Here is a 20278-nt window from a genome sequence, read left to right as displayed (position 1 = left end):
GAGCCCCTTTATGCGGGTGGCAGATGAAGACCATTGGGAGAGACCAAAGGAAGCGGTGAGGGACAGGAGACTGGAAGCGGGGGGGTCTGTGTTAATGGGGATGTTGAAATCACCCATGATGATGGTGGGGGTGTCTGTGGATAGGAAGTGTGTGAGCCAGGTGGTGAAGTGGTCGATATATGATGGCCAGTTGGAGGTTGGAGGGCGAGGAGATATGAACAGAGTGCACTTCAAATGAGGGGGGGAGGTGAGGGCAGGTAGCGCTTGGATAGCGGTGAATGAGCACTTGTCTGACAGGAGGACGCCTACACCTCCACCAGGTTTATTGTTGGGGCGGGGAGTATGTGAGAATTGCAGACCTCCATAGGAGAGGGGGCGGCAGGGGAGGTAGTGTCTAAGGGTGTCAGCCATATTTGTGTGAGACCGAGAAATGTAAATTCATTAAGATTGAAAAGGTTGTGGATGTAGTATATTTTATTACGTGTAGAGCGGGCATTCCATAGTGCACCGGAGAGGACAAGGGGAGGCGTAGGAGCGGGTGAGATAGGTTTGAGATTTCGGGGGTTCTGTGCACTAACGCCAGGTGTGGGGAAAAGGTTGACAGTGGAGATTTGCTGGGGAGGTCCAGGATTAGGAGATATGTCACCAGAAGTAAGGAGGAGCAGGGAGAGGGACAGCAGGTGTAGGTAGGAGAGGGTGTGGGGGGCTTGTATGTGTCTGGGGTGGAAAGCCTGCAGGTTTGTGAGGAGCTGTGCAGAGAAAGTTATATGGTGGCGCTAGGAGAGAGGGAGAGATGAGGATTTATTTACTGACAAGGCTGGTTTGGGGTGGAAAAGTGGTTTTTACAAGGATTGGGAGAACAACAGTGATTAAAGTGAGATGCATTTCATTTAGACAAGTGATCAGTTTGTAGCAGTTGGTTTGTGTTACCTTCTGTTCCAATTCTGGCCTAATTCTGTTAACCACACTTACATGTCACACTTCCATTGCACACTGGATTGCACAAATGACGTAGGCCAAATGACCTAAGCACTTACAGTTATACAACCCAAGGTTTGTAAGATGCCCATCAGGTGTCAACGGGGATGTGAATATATGCAGACAGGTTTATTGATCTTGCTGGGGTTTTTTTGTTGTTTTTTTTATATTAACTGGTTTGCTGCAAGATTTCTGTCCCTGTCTCTGACTGGTTGGGTCTGCACCACTGCTTTTACCGAACTACCTTCCCCACAAGTGGTTAAAAAGTATATAAAGCTATATAAATTTGGAATCTGTGCAATCATACCGAACCATAGAATACAGGTGACATGTAATTTTGACTGAAGAGTGAACGCTGTAAAAACAAAGACCATAAAGTCACACAAATGCACTTTTTAGCCAATTCCACCCCACTCTGAATTTTTTTCCAGCTTCCCAGTACATTGTACAGAATAATAAATGGGACCATTATGAAGAACAATTTGCCTGCAAACATTAAGCCGTAATATGGGTCTGTGAATTGAAAAGTAAAAAGTTATGGGGATTTGAAGGCGGGGAGTCACAAACGAAAATCAAAAACTTCATCTGACTGGAAGGGGTTAAAACATGTCCAAGATGACGTCTCTAGCCCCATGGCACCAGAGTTAGAGCCGTTTAAAGTTAGTGTCACTGAATGTTCACTACTTGGAGTGAACAGTAATGCACTTTGCTCAAGCCCTGAGTCCTTCTTGTTCAAAACTGTAAGGGGGTTAAAACCCTGCTCATTCTGGGCTTACAAGTCCAAGGGGTGGTGTGATCCACTCATTTATTGACTAGGACCATCCACTGGACTTCTGAAGAGAGATTTCACTCAGTAAGCTACACTTTAGGCTAATTGCACCTGATGTGACAGCCGCTGGCCTTTCTTGAATGGCACAGCTAGTGCATGGGTGGCACAAGGATGTCATTCGTGTGTCACCCATTCACCACCCGTGCTTCAGAGGCCCCATTCATTCAATGAATAGAGGTTGCAAAGGCATGGCCACAAAACCAGACAGGAATAGGACTTGTCCTGAGATTTGTGGACCAGACTGTCGGCCTGTGCATGGAACACTATCATGTACAAGAAGCCTTATACTGAATATTTTCCCCAAGCAGCTTTTTTTTTGTTGTAGATTATGCATTTTTATGAGCCAAAGTCAGAGAGATTGAGAATTGAGCAGAAACTAGAAGCGTAAGAGCTTCCTAGATATTTCCCATTCCTTTTGTAGCCGTAAGGTCCATAGACTTTTCCTCTGCAGATCCCCGGATCCATCATCAGCATCCCTGGGACCAGGTAAGTAAATTAATACTCCCCAAACAACTCCTTTAAAGGGATTCAATCATTAGAATCCTGTTTTAAGCTAAACCCACATCGGACTAGCCTAAAAAAAGGCTATTCTTCCCCTACCTTTAGAGGTCTTCGCTGTGCCGCCGTTCCTAACATATCCCGTTTTTTTTGTCCATATGCCAATTAGTTTTCTCGAAGTACTGGGGGCGGTTCCCAACATTCAAACAGCACTAGGGGCATCCCCTGTGCTACCAGAAAACTATCCAGCGCCTTCTTCTGTTCGCTGCCTCTGCTTCTTCTTTCCCGTTTGGCCACAAGAAAATGGCCGACAAACATATGCAGTGGGCACAGTCGGCCATTTTCCTGTGGCCGAACAGGAAAGAAGAAACAGAGGCAGCAAACAGAAGAAGGCAGTGCTGGATAGTTTTCTGGCAGCACAGCAGTTAAATTTTTTTGTCCCCAAAAAACTCTTTAAAGGTGCTCTATGGTTGGGAAAAGTCATTTTTAACTAAGCACATACTTGCATAGCCTTTACAAAGGCTATTCCATACATACCTTTTGTATGCCAATACCCTCATTAGTTTTTGAATGAGACCATTTTTATCCATATGCTAAGTAGCCTCCAGTGTGCACCCCAGAAGTCTCAGCGAGCACTGTCTCTCTCCTGTGTGTACAGAACAGGCTGCTGCTGCTGATGACTCATTTGCCAAGGCCAGTCTCAAGGCGTTTGCGTCTTACGGCTCGTTCACATCTGCGCCCGGTCTCCGTTCATGCAGGTTTCTGTTTCCTGCACAAAACTGAGCAAGAGAAGGAAACCTGCAGGACTCTTTCAAACCCATTCATTTGAATGGGTTTGAAAGATGTCCGGCCGTGAGCGCCGGTGAGCGTTTTATGCTCTCCGCCGCGAAACCGATTTATTAAAAATCAGACACAGTCGGACATGCAGTACTCTGTGTCCGGTTTTAAAAAAAAAAACGGTTTCGCGGCAAAGAGCATAAAACCAGCGCACATGGCCAGACCTGGTTTGACAGCTTTCCGTCTTCTGCATGCAGAAGACGGAAAGCTTAGAACGGACTCTGGGCACTAGTGTGAACCTAGCGTTATCCGTGAATTTGCACAAATCACCCATCCAACCATCAGACTTTTAACTTTATTTTTAGCCCTTCACAATCTCAGATGTAGTTCTTGGACAAGACCATATACATCAAAATGAAAATCTTAGACAAGCAATAAAATATCATAGCTAGACAGCTCAGGGCAGAGTGGATCGATAGGGAAGCAGACTGCATCAGTAGGGCAGCACACGGGAAGACAGGGTTAGCATGGTGGCTCGGTAGCTCAGCGCAGCCTTTCAACAAATGAGTCATGGGTTCGAAACCTGCCAAGGCCAGCCTCAAGGCATTTGCATCTTATCCGTCCAACCATCAGACTTTTAACTTTACTTTAAATTTTAAATTAAGAGCAAAATGAGAGTCGAACATGTAATGAGTGTGAAAGGGGTACTCTGTAGATCACCCTGCAAGTATGTGCTTAGTTACAAATGACTTTTCCCAATGCTAGAGCTCCCTTAACTATCACTCTGGTCAGTTCCTCCTGCTCTATAGCATTTTTTGAATGTGACAGGTTCCCTTTAATGAAGGTTATGTATGTTTGTGACACTGTTCATACCAGTCATACGTTATGTTCACACATTTTTCAGAACAAATTTTGTGGCGTTTTCCACCTCCAAAAAATGTCTGACACTGCTCAGAAATCCTAAAGCAGATTTTTCATCTGGCAGAATAAATCTCCATGTGAATACAGCCATAGGTGCCCTAATGTCCGGACTGCGGGCTCCATTAATCATTGTCAGTGGCAATTACTGGAGTCTGCCATCTGCTAATTAGTATGAATTGGTTTCTTCATCAGCCACAACGCAAGGAAATGCAGGCAATTATTACATGACAGGCCAATGATTAGAATATGTGTGCGGCTATTTTTATACCAACTCCTGTGCTTGGCTACACCTTTTCTGCTCCACCTGCACACAAAACATGCTAGAGGGCGATGGTTTACATCTATAGCCGATTGGTAGAATATTTCTCATTTCTATGCAGCACTAACCAGGTATTATTAAAATGAGGTGCACCCTAAAATTCACTGTCCATCCATCACTAAGACCTGCTCCGAAAACTCTGACCCCTCTACCAGATATGGTGGCTGGGGCCACTTCATCTGAAATCTGTTGTAGACGTCCTATCCGACACATCTGGGGAGATGCTTTCGGTATTGTGGTGTACAATACGGAGGATGTGATTTTCTTGCTAGGGTCTGGAATGTCTTCAGGGCTGAAGCTGAGGGAAATGCTGTGTCTTTAAGTGCAGCTTTAGATGCAGTGTGGGGAGGGGGAGTGGGAGGGGGGCAGTGATGTGAAGCTTTAAATGCTGGAAACCTCGGAAGAGCTGGCAGATGCAAAACTAAGGCAGATAATTCACCATGCTGCCCATCTTATACCCTCTCTACCCTTGCCTGATATAGGCACTGCCACCCTGGAGGACTCTTAAGAGTGGAGATCCCCAACAGACAAGCACCATGGAAAACGATCTGTCAGAACCCCAGAAAGAGTTGATCCGTGACACTTGGCAAATAGTGACCCAAGACCAGATACATCATGGCACCGTGCTCTTTACCAGGTAAGAGGCTGGCACTGGACTCTATACTGGAGAAACTAGCTAGCACTGGATTGGTGGGCACCAGGCCATTTACTGTAAGTATGAGTTGGCACGTGGAACAGATTCATTTTTGCACCTTTTACTATGTGAGAGGGTTAGCTACTATTGGGACGAGGTGGCACAAGGGACTATACTGTAAGATGAGACTGGCATTTGGCTATATAGTATTAATTCAGCTCTGTGCTCTGTACTGTAAGCCCTCAAATAACTTTCTCTTCTCGGTGCCACCTCCAGGTTTTATTTATCCCCTTCTTTAATTTTTTTTACAGATTTGTTTTATACCATCGGTGGGACAAAACTACATTTTACCCAATGTTACAGAACTTTAGATTGTGCGGTGCATCTACATGAACAGGGAATTTGTGCTTATAAAGCTATCTATTCCTAATATATGATACTGTACACTGAGCTGCTATATCTAATCCTAATGTTTGATACAGTCTACTGAGCTGCTGTATCTAATCCTAATGTTTGATACAGTCTGGTAAGTTGCTGTATTTAAGCCTGTTATGAGTGATAGTATCAACTGAACCACAGCATCTAATCCTATCATGTGTGATACTGTCTACCGAGCTTCTATATACACTCACCGGCCACTTTATTAGGTACACCATGCTAGTAACGGGTTGGACCCACTTTTGCCTTCAGAACTGCCTCAATTCTTCGTGGCATAGATTCAACAAGGTGCTGGAAGCATTCCTCAGAGATTTTGGTCCATATTGACATGATGGCATCACACAGTTGCCGCAGATTTGTCGGCTGCACATCCATGATGCGAATCTCCCGTTCCACCACATCCCAAAGATGCTCTATTGGATTGAGATCTGGTGACTGTGGAGGCCATTGGAGTACAGTGAACTCATTGTCATGTTCAAGAAACCAGTCTGAGATGATTCCAGCTTTATGACATGGCGCATTATCCTGCTGAAAGTAGCCATCAGATGTTGGGTACATTGTGGTCATAAAGGGATGGACATGGTCAGCAACAATACTCAGGTAGGCTTTGGCGTTGCAACGATGCTCAATTGGTACCAAGGGGCCCAAAGAGTGCCAAGAAAATATTCCCCACACCATGACACCACCACCACCAGCCTGAACCGTTGATACAAGGCAGGATGGATCCATGCTTTCATGTTGTTGACGCCAAATTCTGACCCTACCATCCGAATGTCGCAGCAGAAATCGAGACTCATCAGACCAGGCAACGTTTTTCCAATCTTCAATTGTCCAATTTCGATGAGCTTGTGCAAATTGTAGCCTCAGTTTCCTGTTCTTAGCTGAAAGGAGTGGCACCCGGTGTGGTCTTCTGCTGCTGTAGCCCATCTGCCTCAAAGTTCGACGTACTGTGCGTTCAGAGATGCTCTTCTGGCTACCTTGGTTGTAACGGGTGGCTATTTGAGTCACTGTTGCCTTTCTATCAGCTCGAATCAGTCTGGCCATTCTCCTCTGACCTCTGGCATCAACAACGCATTTCCCGCCCACAGAACTGCCGCTCACTGGATGTTTTTTCTTTTTCGGACCATTCTCTGTAAACCCTAGAGATGGTTGTGCGTGAAAATCCCAGTAGATCAGCAGTTTCTGAAATACTCAGACCAGCCCTTCTGGCACCAACAACCATGCCACGTTCAAAGGCACTCAAATCACCTTTCTTCCCCATACTGATGCTCGGTTTGAACTGCAGGAGATTGTCTTGACCATGTCCACATGCCTAAATGCACTGAGTTGCCGCCATGTGATTGGCTGATTAGAAATTAAGTGTTAACGAGCAGTTGGACAGGTGTACCTAATAAAGTGGCCGGTGAGTGTATATAAAACCATTGAGTTATACTGTATGCTGGGTTGTGTATCTAATCCTAAAATGTATATTCCTGCCTGCTCAGCGCTGAATCTAATCCTGTAACTTGCTGAGCAACCAAATCTAAGCTTATGAGACTGTCTACTGAACTGCTGTATCTAAACCTATTATGTGAGATACCATCTACCTTATTAGATATCTGGTTTCTGTCAGCAAATGGAAACATTGTTCACTCCTAGAGACTGGCAATATATAGTTACCATTGGTGTCCACACAGGTGTCCGTTTAAAAAAGCAAAAACGGACGCCTATCATAACGGACACAAACGGACAGTAACTGATGGCTATCAATTGCCCATAGACCTCCATATTAAAAAAAAGAAAAACGAACACTTGCTGTCCGTTTTTTCAAACGGACAGCAAAGTCCTGCATGTAGGACTTGAAGAAAAAGGACATGGTTTAGACACAGACACTAAAGGACAACAGATAAAATCCCATTGAAATGAGTGGAAATTGTAACGGACACAGCTAATATCCGTTGCTAAAATCTTGAATGGACAGTAGCTACGTACACTGCTGTCAGACACCAATAGTAGTGTGAACGCCCCCTAACCCAGAAGCCAGGGTTGTGACAAAGAAGTACAGAACAGTTCATCAGTAAGATTTGGATATGATCAAGTCAGGTTTTCAGCAAGTAGAGAATTCAAAAATTGTAAAGAGTTAAAATGTAAAAAACACAGTCTGAATAGTTTCCATTTTCCCGTTTGGATGAATCTACCCGAAGTCCATTTGATAAAGTTTCCAAACATGTCATATACAGGAGACTGGACAGTGAAATTTCCTAGATGTGACCAAGGACATTGTGGATTGTGACCATCAATCACTCTGTAGTAGTTGGATGGATGCTTTGTGGTTTGGTGCCATCTGCAGGGCATGTGAGGAATTGATGCTATGTGAGACAATAAATTTACTAACTAGGCTAGGAGCAGAAGAGAGAATGGTTCACATGCTTTGATCACCTCATCTCTGGTGGCAGGGGTCTACATTCTTTGCACCCTTTCATGCTTTCCTTGTTTTTCAGGCTTTTTGAGCTGGAGCCGGATCTGGTTTTCCTCTTCCAGTACAATTCTGCTAATTTCTCCAGTGTCCAGGAATGTCTTAATTCATCTGAATTCACAGAACACATTCGGAAAGTGAGTGATCCCAGAACTATGGGTCCAGCAAAATTCCTCTCCTCCTGTAATGTCTATAGATTTGTAAGGTTTCACCATACCAACCCACAAGTATCTCCAAGAAAGAATTCAAAATAGTCAACATATTTTCTTACATTAAGATCAAATTTGCGCCCAGGTGTCCGTTATTTTGGTCAGTTGTAGGACCCAAACAGACACACGGACCACTAAAACAGCAGACAGCAACGGTGACCAATGGACCCCATTGATCGAGGGTCCGCTGGTTTAAACTGAAACCACCCAATGAAAAAGTTGGACTTGCAGGACTTTTTATTCTGGTGATTTTTTTTTTTTTGCTGTGAAGGGGTCTACAAACAGAGACTCCAATGCAGATGTGACCCTGATAGATGGAGTGCTCAATCTCAAGATGAAGTTCTTTATGTACTGCCATCACAATGTACATGGAAAACTCCAGAAAATGCGGGGGAACATGTTATAATTCCCTATACTTTTAGAACTTCTTTTTTTTTTAATCTCCTAACTCAGTACTGCCACTAATAATCTAAAACTCAATAACAGGGATGGGGAATTAATCGAGCAATAATCAAAATTGAAAGTCGGCTCAATTAAGAATTCTAAACTTGTTCACGTCGATTGTTGCAATTATTTTGTATCAATGCCATCCTGTGTCATCGCCATTGAGTAAAAGATCTGCACTTACTATACACTATACAGTCAGGATTCCTGATATGTGAATAACCAAAATTTTGTGGCATATAAAAAGGAGTGTGTCCTAAATAATCTTTTAATAGAGTTAAAATTAATTAATTGTGATGTAGATTGGGGTTGTGATCGCCCTACTACTTAATATAGTTAAAAAAATAAATGTTTTTGTCCTTTTATTTTCCTCCTTCATCGCCAGCACTTTTCACTGGCCAGTAGCTACAGCACAGAGATAGGGAAAGGTGGCTGAAGCAGAGCGGCATTACCAGGGGATATATCCAGGTCTGTAAGGAGTTAGGATTGTTACTGGAAAATGTAACCACTATTCTATATGTTTGCTCTTGTGTACGGACTGCTGAGCACCTTCACATACTTTTCAGAGCAGATATGTCACCAGTATAGACTCTGCACATCTGATGTTGTGATAATGTTGAGGTTTAGCTTTGCTTTCTATCTGTCCAGGTGATGACCGTCATTGATGCAGCGGTGCAGAGCCTTGACTCTCTTCCCTCTCTAGAGGAATATCTGACTGGCCTGGGGAGGAAGCATCGTGCCACCGGGGTCAAACTGGAGTCATTTAATGTGAGGAGCTCATTGTTGGGGCACACTGACAACCCTATAACTGCAGCTCATCCATAATAATGTGTCAGAGAATTATTTCTCAGTTGGTATCATGTACCTGTGATGTGTTCCTCACCTCCTACCAGCAGCAGGACGCCCCCTATGGAGTTACTTCACTCTAAATCAACAAAATTATGTTGCGGTTAATCACATTTTACCTATTTTTATTCCCCACTTTCCAAAAGCCATAACTTTTTATGTCTTTTCATTCACAGAGCTGTTTGAGGGCTTATTTTTTGTGAGACATATTGCACTTCATAATGGTACCATCTAATATTCCATGTACTGGGAAGCTGTATAAAAAATAGAATGGAGTCTAAATAGAAAAAAAATACATTTGCGCCATCTGCTTATGGGTTTTGTCTTCATAGTGCTCACTGTGCAGTCAAGATCACACATTACCTATTTTGTGCGGGTTAATACAATTATGGAGATACAAAATTTATAGTTTGTTCTAAGACCTTAACAAAAATCCAAAACTTTGAAAAAAATAATAGAAAAATTATTTGTCGCCATATTGTGACACCTACTTTTGTTTTTTTGTGTATAGAGCTGTGCAAGGTTTTTTTGGGGTTTTTTTGCAGATCAACTTGTACTTTTTATTTATACCATTTTTGGTATTGTGTAGTGTTTTGTTTTTTTTTCTTCAGTTTTTGAGGAAGCGAAATGGTGAAAAACTGCAATTCAACCAATAAGATTCACCTTATGGAAACAAATATTATCTTTTATAATCCAGCCATTTCTGAATGCAGGGGATACCTATTGTGTCTATTTGTATATGCAATCTAGGGAAAGGGGGTGACTTCAAAATATTATATATATATATATATATATATATATATTTTATTTATTTATTTTTTTAGACCTTCGTTTCTGATCATCAGTACAATACAATATATTGTAGTAGTAATGTACTGCAGTATATTGAGAAATCATTCACTTCTATTACAGGCTAATAGACTTCAATAGGCTACCATCTCTCATGGAAACTGGTGGTACAGAAGAAAATGGCAGCACCCATGCACCCCTGGTAACAGGTGCCTCAGTCAAATTTGATCAAAGCCTCTGAGTAGTTAATGACCGCAATCAGAGAGAACTCTGATGGTGGGTATTGATTCTGTGTAATACATTGGAGACCCCACGGCTATGGCGCCCATTTAGCTCCTGAGAGGGTGCCATATTTAAAGTCCTGACATTTTCCATACTATTAATGAGAATGTCAGGAAGGGTATAAGGCTAAAGTAAAAAAGACTTATGTTACAAATCATCGTGTGATGAGAGGAAGGTTGGTTATGGTTGCTGCTTCAGCCATTATCTCTATTTATTTGCAGACGGTGGGGGAGTCTCTACTCTACGCTTTGGAGTCTGGACTAGGGGAAACATTCACATCAGACACTCGCGATGCCTGGAGCAAGCTGTACACAATTGTGGTGAGCGCCATGAGCCAGGGCTGGTGGAGGGACCCACAGGGACAATGAGCAGCTCTGTATATAGATGAGGGTGTTGCGGCACTGACCGCTACAGTCATTGTATGCGCTTCTTCAATGTGATGTGTACATAGTAGCTATAAACAAGCTGCGGACTGGGATGCAGCAGGATCACATGTATGTTCCGTATTTGTTGTACTCTCTTGTCCGAATAGTTATTCATTGTAATAAACTGGAATAAGACAATGTTGTTTTATGTGTGCCAGTGCCAAGCATTCCCACGCACTCCCACACCAGCAGTTGAAAATTTGAGCCCCTTGTCACTTACCCATCATCTTTGTTATAAGATATAAAGTAGTTAGCAACAGCTCAGCAATTACACCAAACCCTTCCTAAATAAAGGATACAACCTCCTCAATGCCTTTACAACACAACCTTCTCTACTTCCTCACCCATCATATAACATACATCTACAACACAGTCTGCTCCAGGACGTCACTTCTACAACACAAGCGGCTTCATTTCTGCACCTAGTGCATCTATACGAAACAAACTGCTCCGACTCCATGCATAACATTACCTCTACAACCATCACACACAGCAGGATTGCAACCAAACCTTCTCCACCGTCACTGCCAACAAACCTCTCCATCTCCTTACCCAATACGCTTATACAAGACAATATGCTCACATTTACTCAATACACTTATATTAGACATAATTTGCTCCGCCAAGAAATGTACAACACAACATCCTACTTATTTATTCAACACGTAAAGTAGGTAACTCAGCTCAGCTCCTCGCCTGCTCCATCACTAACATAACTTTACCTTTACACTCAACATTCTCTACAAAACAACCTTATACACCGACTTACAAAACCATCACCCTCAAATCTCTCCGAGATATCCTGTTCAACCTCCACACTAAAAGACATCTATACAACACAATAGGGTAGAGTAGAGCCATCTAAAATCAAAACGGTCTTAGCTGCCCATAGTAACCAATCACAGCACAGCCTTCATTTTGTATTCTGGTCCTGAAAAATAAAAGCTGAATTGTGATTGATTGCACTTGTGATGGGCAACTAAGACTGTTTTACTTTTAGATTGTTTACATAATTCTGTTACAACTTACAACCAACCACCTTTACAAGACAAATTGCTCCAACTTTACACAATGCCACATGACACAACATCTACCTCTCCCATCTTCAATGCAACCTGCGCACTCCACACCATACATCTGGCACAACATGCTCACACTTTACACAGGCCCCACTTGCACACCTGACAATGCTTTTATAACACACACAAACATGCATCCATGGCACAACCTTCTCACTTAAGCACACGCTGATTTTTCCATTTGCACATGAACATGTTGGATTGCTCTTCTTTTAAAATTATATTTGGCATAAATCAGCAATATAATTTAAATAACATTTTTTTTCAGATGCAAAACGCGCGGTCCCCATGCAAACGCAAAAATAGAGCCAGGGAACGCAGCTGTACAGAGGTGTCTGACAATGGGAGGGGCATAAAGGATTAGCCACCCTCCTTTGTGACGTTATCTACTGCAGGAATCCTCACACAGGTGTGCAATGTATGGCACCTTACACCGGCCAGGCCTGATATCATTATAGAAGAGCCCAGTAGCCACAATGCAGCCTGCTCCACACTCTGCATGTCATAGCGACTCAATAATCCAAGGCGCTCGATGACATTTTCAATTCTGACCTCCACAAGAGCCTTATTGGGCGTCAGGGAGTGCGCTCCTCGGTGCAGCATGTCTCTTTCACATAGCTGTCCTGTGCGTGCTCTGTTTCTGGTGTCTCTGATGGGCTATCTGCACGGGTCTCCAGGGCACCATAGGAGGGGTGAGCTGGGGAGGCCAGAGGTGACAGCTCATGCTCTTGTAATACAGTGGCCACAAACACCTGGCAGACAGAAAGCAATGATCTTGATGAAGGAAGAGACTATGAATACATCACATGGGTCCTGATAGGACGTTACACTCACTGTGGATTGCAGTGTGGATGATATACTGCTGCTTTCTGTATCCTGGATAATTCCTTCACCCTGCTCCGACATCTACAGGAGACATCAGTGTTACAATTATTACAATCCAGTGAATATAGTCAGTCAGTCAGACTGTCATAAGTCATAGGGGCAGAGTCAAATGGTCCAGGGTAAATCATTCAGGTTATGACAGGTCACAGGGGCAGAATCTTATGCGTCACTGTAGATTGGTAAGGTTACTACAAGTCAAATGGGCCCAGTTCTTGCCTGATAACTTGATGGTCTCTGTGGTCGCAATTTTCTGAGACAAAGACCAAATATGGAGAAGAGCAAACAGCAAAGAAGAGTTGCAAATGTAAAGAGTGTGACCGGGTGTGTGGATCCTGCCAAAACAACAAAGGAGGACGGTGAAGAACACAACAGCTGGCCAAACATATCTATGTGCTATCCTTGCTGCACACTTTGGGGACAGTATGAGGATTCAGTATATGACTGGTGATGGTCGTACCTTTCATTACACTTACCCAGCCGCAGGACAGAGAAGAACAGCAGCCAGAAGATGCAGAGGATTGGGGCGGCAAGGAGCTGTCTGGCAGCGGCTGCATGTAAACTGGGGCTCAGCTTGGTAGGGATGTAAGCGTAGTAGATATTATAGCGGTCAGTCATGTGTTTCAGGAGCAGATAGAGCAATCCTGCAATATATAGAGCAGCCCCAAAAACCATGTTGAATATACACATGTATGGGTGAATGTCTGTATCATACAACAGGAATAGTCTCCCAAATCACTTACCAAAGGGAGCAATGATAGGACATGTGATGCTGTATGTCATCACCACAGAGAAGACACACGTGGTCCAGGCATACTCGAGGCCAAACTGGAATTCATATGCCTGACTCTGTAATAGTAAATGTCAGGATTCTCACATCCAAACTATCACTACCCTCATCCACCACAGCCAGAACCCCAGAAAAAAACAAAAAAAACACAAATTACCCGCTTCACATGGAGACGCTCAGGGACAGATTTGGCCAAGCACAGGCGCGTTGCATATACGGTGAGGCCAGGAATGCGCAGTAATTCCATTGCTGTGCCTATCAGGCTGGCCGTGATGACATAGTTGACAAAGAATGCACCATTGTTTGGCAGGAATACACACCTGAGAGAAGAGGCGAGCCATGTGATCAGAGAGCTCTGTATAGAAAATATTGGGGTATCAGGAGAGTAATGTGATTACTAACAGTTGTATAGACAGTATGTGGGTATCGGGAGAGTTGTGGGCACTGACAGCTATACAGACATCATGGGAAATACCAGGATTGCATATATGTACAATCAGGTATTCTGTACTCACTGAAACTTCAGGTTGGCTGAATCCAGGAAATGGATATCAAAGAGCCACCGGAAAAAGAGATCCAAGCTGGTGGAAAAAAGAGTGAGTGTAAGACAACTGTTTCAATAAGACCCATGTATAGTCTGCCATAAGACACTGTACAAAAAGATACATTACCTGGTCAGCCCTAGAGAAGGCAGTATGATGACCATGAAGACCAGGAACAGGTAACACTTGTGCATTGTTAGCTGATTTTCATTAGACCTGAAAAGCAATGTAGGGGGTGAAAGATACAATGACAGACATCTACAGAGACACGATGATGGGGAGAAATATTTAAAAGGGTTATCCCATCTCAAGCATCCTATCTATACTGCTTGCTTATGTGGATTCAAGACTTTTCCTAAATACATTGCTTCAGCAAAACTGCTTTGTTTGGATATTATCTGAGATTATTCACCTTATTGTTTACACAGCATTTCCATAACCACGGACCTTGGGATGATCTTATCTCTCCGCCCAGGACAAGTGATGTAGCTCCCTGCTCTCAGGAGGGGAGGGGAGGGGAAGCTGAGTGCTCAGAGCGAGCTGCTATTTCTGAGCTGTTTATAAGGGCTGAGACAGGGAGTCTGTTACCTCTGTATGTAAACACAGACCTAAAATTGAGTTTATTGCAAGCGGACTATTGGTCCTGCAGTATATAAGTTTATTTTTCTCTCCCACCCCATGTAGTATAATAGTGAAACCCCACCCACCAATTTACCGAGAAAACCACAAAGTGAACATAGCATACAGCCTGTGAGTTGATGAGCAGGCGAGGTGGGAAAACCTCTTTAGGCTAAGGCCCCATGGGCCGTAATTGCAGCGCTAAAGCGCTGCGGAAAGAACCGCAGCATGAACACATTGCGGTTCTTTCCGCAGTGCTTTTAAGAGAAAGTTCACAGAGTTTTCCTCTGCAGATTTTCTCTTAACATTATATCTACGGGAAAGCCGCCGGCGTTTCCATAGATATAATTGACATGCTGTGATTTGCAAAGCCGCAACAGCTTTGCAAATCGCAGCGTGTCCGCGCTGCGATTTTTTCTGCAAAGTGGGGATGGAATTCGCATGAATCCCATCCACTTTATCTGCACTGTACAACGCCGCGATTTTTCCCGGCGTTTACGTCTCGTGGGGCACCGGCCTTAAAGTTGGCTTTAGACAATGCGTTTTTTTTTTATTGAAGAACTGCATGCAGTTTTTAACTGCAGCAATAAGTAGCACATGTTACTATACATCTCATCTGTATGCTATCAGACATTAGACTGAAAACCTCTGGTTGTTAGCATACAGGTAAAATACATAACATTTGCAACTCTGTAACATTTTCTAAAGGTATCAGTTCCAAATTGCAGGATTATCAATTATCCTATAATACAGGAGCAAGATGACAAGCTGTTACCTGGTCCAGTGGCATTCCAAGAAGGCAGAATAATACACCAGGAAGGGCAGACAAACCGAAAACATCCACAGCAACAGTGTGGGCAGAAACTGGGTGATAACTGGGTTCTAAGAGTAGACATTGGATGAGTGTGTTAAGGAGGAGTGGATGGATCACAATGGTCAAATATTGGGTACAAAAACTGCATAAGGCTGCTCACCTGTAAGCTCTCTACAGGGTGAGTTACATTGAATCTGTCCATAGTGCTGACCACAACTGCGGGTGTGGTCAGGAAGAAGAGCAGGATGAACAAAGCCAGGTTCAAAGCCACAAGTCGTACCCACCACATGGGTCCAGACACCGCCAAATTTTCCCTGTAACCAGCAGAAATTTCAGCAGGTACTCAGTAGTGTACAGGGGCAGACACATCATTAGAAAGTCACTCACCAGATAACATCATTGGGTGCTGGAGCATAGCGCACACCCCACTGGTGAGAATGCAGTATTGGGGTAACTGAGGACTGCTGGGGGGCTCGTCGACAACGTGGCCGACTATAGTCCTGGATAATTCTAATGGGAAAAGATTCTGATTAACCACAGGTTTTAGACAATTGCCAAAACTCACTGCGTCTTTTTGGTGCGCTTGCAAAATGGACCCCTCACACTTTGTTACATGACTCATTTAGATTTTTTATGGTAGTATACAAGCTCTGTAGGGTAGGATGTAATGCAGACATCGAGTGTAGAGACCTGCTGGGTATAGAAAACCAGCAATCCAACCAGAAACTGAATAGAGCCCAAAGTATCCTATCAAATATCTAGTAAACTACACCAGTAAACATTGCCTCCACACACCCACAAAAAGTGTCCCCCTACATTGCAATCAGTACTCTAACAACTGAACTGGCTGAATTACTCACACTGCGGTCATTCTCTCATCCAGGAAGGTAACAAATGCCGTGCCCAGTCTCTTCAGGGGAATGCGGTTCTTCTCAGCTGTGAACTCATCTGTGAGTTTCTCTTCCAGCTCTGCATAATACTGCTCCGCATCTACCTGATTGTGGGGATACAGGAAAGAAAGACACATGGTAAGAAGGAGCAGGACACAGGGTTACAAAGGAGGACATGGTAGGGGAAAGACATGGTGTACGGCATGGGATGCAGAAAAGAAGGACATGGTGTATGGAGTGGGACAAAAGTTAGAAGGTGGGACACAGAAGTGAATGACATAGGATACAGACAGGGTAAGGAAGGGGAGACAAAATGGTAGAACCCAGAGTATGATGTAGGACACAGAGTATGCAGCAGGACACAGGAAAGAAGGACACCAGGTATGGAATGGAGCACAGAATATGGAGCAAGAAACTGCTTGGGGTTAGTGTGCCTTCCTGAACCATAGGAATGGATGTGACTGCAACTAGTGTATGAGTGTCCTCTCTGTGCAGACAGTACATCTCACTTCTGCAGGAGAATTCCCAGTAGACAAACATCATAAATGTGAGTAGTAACACTCTCTTACCTTCTGAAAGTTGCAACAGTCACAGGGGCAAAGACGGGCGCATGGGTGAGTTTTAATTAGGATTCTTCCTTCTTTCTGAGATCTTCCAGCAAAATACAGACGGCCTTTCATAGCCCGCCGTCTAAGAGAAGAAAATAAAAGATAATTAATCTGACGGTGTGACAGGAGGATCCTGCATGAGAGGATGAGGAGCAGCTGGGTAACTTCCATGGCTATGATATATGTATCTCCACATAACACACATGCCACCAAAAGTGACACCACGCCATGTTCTTCTTGTACATCCAGTGCTTAAATTCAACCAGAACTCAGTTCCGGCATAACTGCAAAATGTGTGCAGAGGCCACTATGGGGCATAATACTTTGAGCAGGGGCCACTATGGGGCCTAATACTTTGCGCAAAGGCCACTATGGGGCATAATACTGTGTGTCTCATATGAGCAATGTGGTCTATAGCAAAACTAGATGTCCCCTCACCTTTCCGTGTCCAACTTCATCAGTCTGCGGACATCATAGCTGAATTGGACATCAGTAACAGTGCAGCTGGGATATGCTTCGCTGAAACACACAACAGCAGGTGTGAGACACATAGCAATAACAAAGAAGGTAATAATTCACATGTAGACTAGAAGTAACCCTTTCCATACACCCCTTAAGGTGGGGACTCTCTTATTCAGATACCCCTCATATGGAGACTTCACCCTTCAAATGCGGGGCTCACTGTCCATGCACTCCTAAAACAGAGGACACTGTTCATTCATATGCCCTTAAGATAGGGCTTTGCTTGCTTATACAACCCTTCTAATGTCTTTAAACCTCTCAGATGGATGCTTCACTTTTGCCGCTTTTTTGTTGCAGTTTTTGCTGCCTTTTTTTCAGCAAAAGCCATGAGTAGATTGAGGAGAAGGGCGAAGTATTTAGAACCAGTTCACACGGATACAGAGGGGGCGGATTATTGCGCGGAATCCACGTCATAATCCGCCCTTCACAATGGTGGTCTATGGAGACCACTAGTGCTCTTGTTGCCGCTAGCGGAAAAAACAAGCGAGCTGCCCTTTCTTCAGGCGGATACTGCGGCTCGTTGAGTCACGGGATCCACCTTCGTAGTCGGCCCATTCATTGGAGCCTATTCCAGAGGGAGAAGCCACGACAGTTGGAATCCGCGACAGTTGGGTCAGGCGGATTTTGGCCCGAGAGTGATACGGCTCCCCGCATCACTCTCGGTGCCAAAATCCACCGTTCCGTTCTCCGTGTGAATGGGGCCTTAGAACTTTCTAAATATTTCCTATTCCCTTTGCAGCCATTCTTGGCTTTGGCTCAAAAACCGCAGCAAAATCTGCAACAAAAAAAGTTGTGTTTCCACAATGTGGGGTCGTAGCCTATAGCCACGTCTTCCCCTCTGCTTTACAACCCTCACAGAGAAGCCTCCCCTGTCAATACAACCTTAATATACAAGTCTCCAACCCCATAACATGCCTTGTTGTGACTGCTCTCCCTGTCCACACACCTATCAGGTGAAGGTGTTCTCATGGACTTGCTGATTTAAAGGGGATTTCTAGGACTTAATTGACGACCTATCCTTATGATAGGTGATCAATTGAAGATCAGTGGGGGTCCAACAACCGAATTCAGCTGTTTGAAGTGGCAGCGGCGCCCCCTATGTGCTGGTTGCATTCACTTCACAGATCTTGTGACTTAATGACACCAGCACTGTGTATGGTAAGTAGTGAAGGGTCCACAGTGCTCAACCAAAGACTGCCGCCTCTTCAAACACTTTATAGACAGGGGTCCTGGACATCTTCAGCTAATGACATAGCCTAAGTATAGGTCATCAGTTATTAAGCCTGGAAAACCCCTTTAAGGATTACACTCACTGGAAATGTTTGGTGATGAGTGACGGGTCAGAGATCTCTTGAGGAATGTGTGTCACCATGAGGGTACGAGCCACCTGGAAATGTAAACACAGAAAACAGATGAAGTGATACCACAAAATACCACACACTAGTGAGATATAACATAGGACAGGGAGGGAGAATGTCATGGTGGGGTTCTCTTCTGTATGGGGGGGATTGGTGTTGGGTTTTGATTGTGTGTTGGTGGGGATAGGGGTCAGAAAATTAAGCTGGACTTTGTTTGTGTGGTGGAGTCGGATTATGTGTGGGGGAAGTAACGGCATCAGGTTCAATGGGTGGAATAAATGTAAACTGGCTTCACAGTGTGGCAATTTCACCTTATCGTCCTCTCTGTAATGTAATGAGGCTGAGTGATGGCGCATACACAGAACAGTCATCAGGAAGTAAAGCAGTGCAAATACACTGTGTAGCCATAGGAAACGGTCCCTGAAGGGCAGAAATGCAATGGTCAGTAACTGAAGAGTCTAATGTCCCTTCTCACCCTCACAGATCTATTACTCACTGTGTGGGAACATTGACGATTGTAGTGCGTCCAAACTGGGCTGGACTGTCGCCTGCGGGTACAGAGATACCAGGTTATAGTGAAGGGGTTCACGACAGGATAGGGACTTCCAAGAGGGTTAACAGAGGACTCACCCAATAAATCTCCAGAGAAGTTCACAGGTAAGATGATGGATACTGAGAGGACACAGACAAGAAGCAGCAGTACCAGCAGATGACGCTGATAGGACAGATACGTGATGGCGTCTACCCCACATTTACTTTGGATTTCCTCATCTCTGTAACAAGAAGCACAATCAAAACTCAGGGAACCTCCTTCCATTGCCACCTCTACTCTCTACTGCTGCAGCTCCCAATGACTCTACCCTCCACCACGACTCTTCTTACCTAATCTCCTCTGCCCATTCGCACCCCAATGCCCTCTATATCAACTCAACTAAAAACTGTCTCCTTTTCCTTCACTCTAAATCCCAGCCCCTGCCTCATAACCATCCTTACTTCATCTGATAAATTGAACTCAGCCAGGAACAGAAACCCTGCAAATAAAAAAGAGAAGACAGATGAAATCCAGCAGCACATGCAATAACCCCCACACGTATACCATGTAGGGAATTACATCACCATTAACATACCAACCCCACCCTGATAATGTACAGAAATTCATAACGTCATACGCATATACACTGGAAAGGGTTAATTTGCTTCTTGATGGTTTCTGCCACTTCAATTCTAGATTTGTTTTGGGTTAGTATAAAGCCTTAGTAAAGCCCGATACAAAGGTGTAATGTCACAAGTGACCAACAAACATGCCTGTAACAAACTAAGCTTCTAGAAAG

At 44.0% G+C, this 20278-nt stretch overlaps 2 protein-coding genes across 4 annotated transcripts in view; one reads left to right on the top strand and one right to left on the bottom strand.

Moving 5' to 3' along the window:
* Nucleotides 1-4719: 4719 nt before the first annotated feature.
* Nucleotides 4720-11000, top strand: NGB (neuroglobin). Its single transcript, XM_075280665.1, has 4 exons — nt 4720-4959; nt 7875-7986; nt 9151-9270; nt 10641-11000. Exons 1-4 carry the CDS (start codon nt 4859-4861, stop codon nt 10785-10787), a joined length of 480 nt encoding a protein of 159 aa, XP_075136766.1. The 5' UTR covers nt 4720-4858; the 3' UTR covers nt 10788-11000.
* Nucleotides 11001-12141: 1141 nt separating this feature from the next.
* TMEM63C (transmembrane protein 63C) overlaps nt 12142-20278 on the bottom strand; it is a 35172-nt gene continuing 27035 nt past the window's right edge. For all 3 annotated transcript variants that reach the window (XM_075282318.1, XM_075282317.1, XM_075282319.1), the window contains 19 exons: nt 19941-19978; nt 19578-19720; nt 19444-19495; nt 19259-19367; nt 18903-18976; nt 17506-17586; nt 17029-17149; nt 16430-16563; nt 15957-16079; nt 15730-15883; nt 15531-15637; nt 14267-14353; nt 14111-14176; nt 13753-13915; nt 13549-13654; nt 13282-13449; nt 13025-13140; nt 12758-12829; nt 12142-12675 (listed from right to left, as the gene is read on the bottom strand). In XM_075282318.1, the coding sequence (XP_075138419.1) occupies nt 12499-12675; nt 12758-12829; nt 13025-13140; nt 13282-13449; nt 13549-13654; nt 13753-13915; nt 14111-14176; nt 14267-14353; nt 15531-15637; nt 15730-15883; nt 15957-16079; nt 16430-16563; nt 17029-17149; nt 17506-17586; nt 18903-18976; nt 19259-19367; nt 19444-19495; nt 19578-19720; nt 19941-19978 (2091 nt within the window). In that variant the 3' untranslated portion in view covers nt 12142-12498. The remainder of the gene's footprint in view (nt 12676-12757; nt 12830-13024; nt 13141-13281; nt 13450-13548; nt 13655-13752; nt 13916-14110; nt 14177-14266; nt 14354-15530; nt 15638-15729; nt 15884-15956; nt 16080-16429; nt 16564-17028; nt 17150-17505; nt 17587-18902; nt 18977-19258; nt 19368-19443; nt 19496-19577; nt 19721-19940; nt 19979-20278) is intronic.

The sequence above is a fragment of the Leptodactylus fuscus genome, chromosome 7 (genome assembly GCF_031893055.1).
Source record: "Leptodactylus fuscus isolate aLepFus1 chromosome 7, aLepFus1.hap2, whole genome shotgun sequence".
NCBI lineage: Eukaryota > Metazoa > Chordata > Amphibia > Anura > Leptodactylidae > Leptodactylus > Leptodactylus fuscus.
The sequence above is the reverse complement of the archived record's forward strand: the minus strand, read 5'-3'. Positions and strand labels throughout refer to the sequence as shown.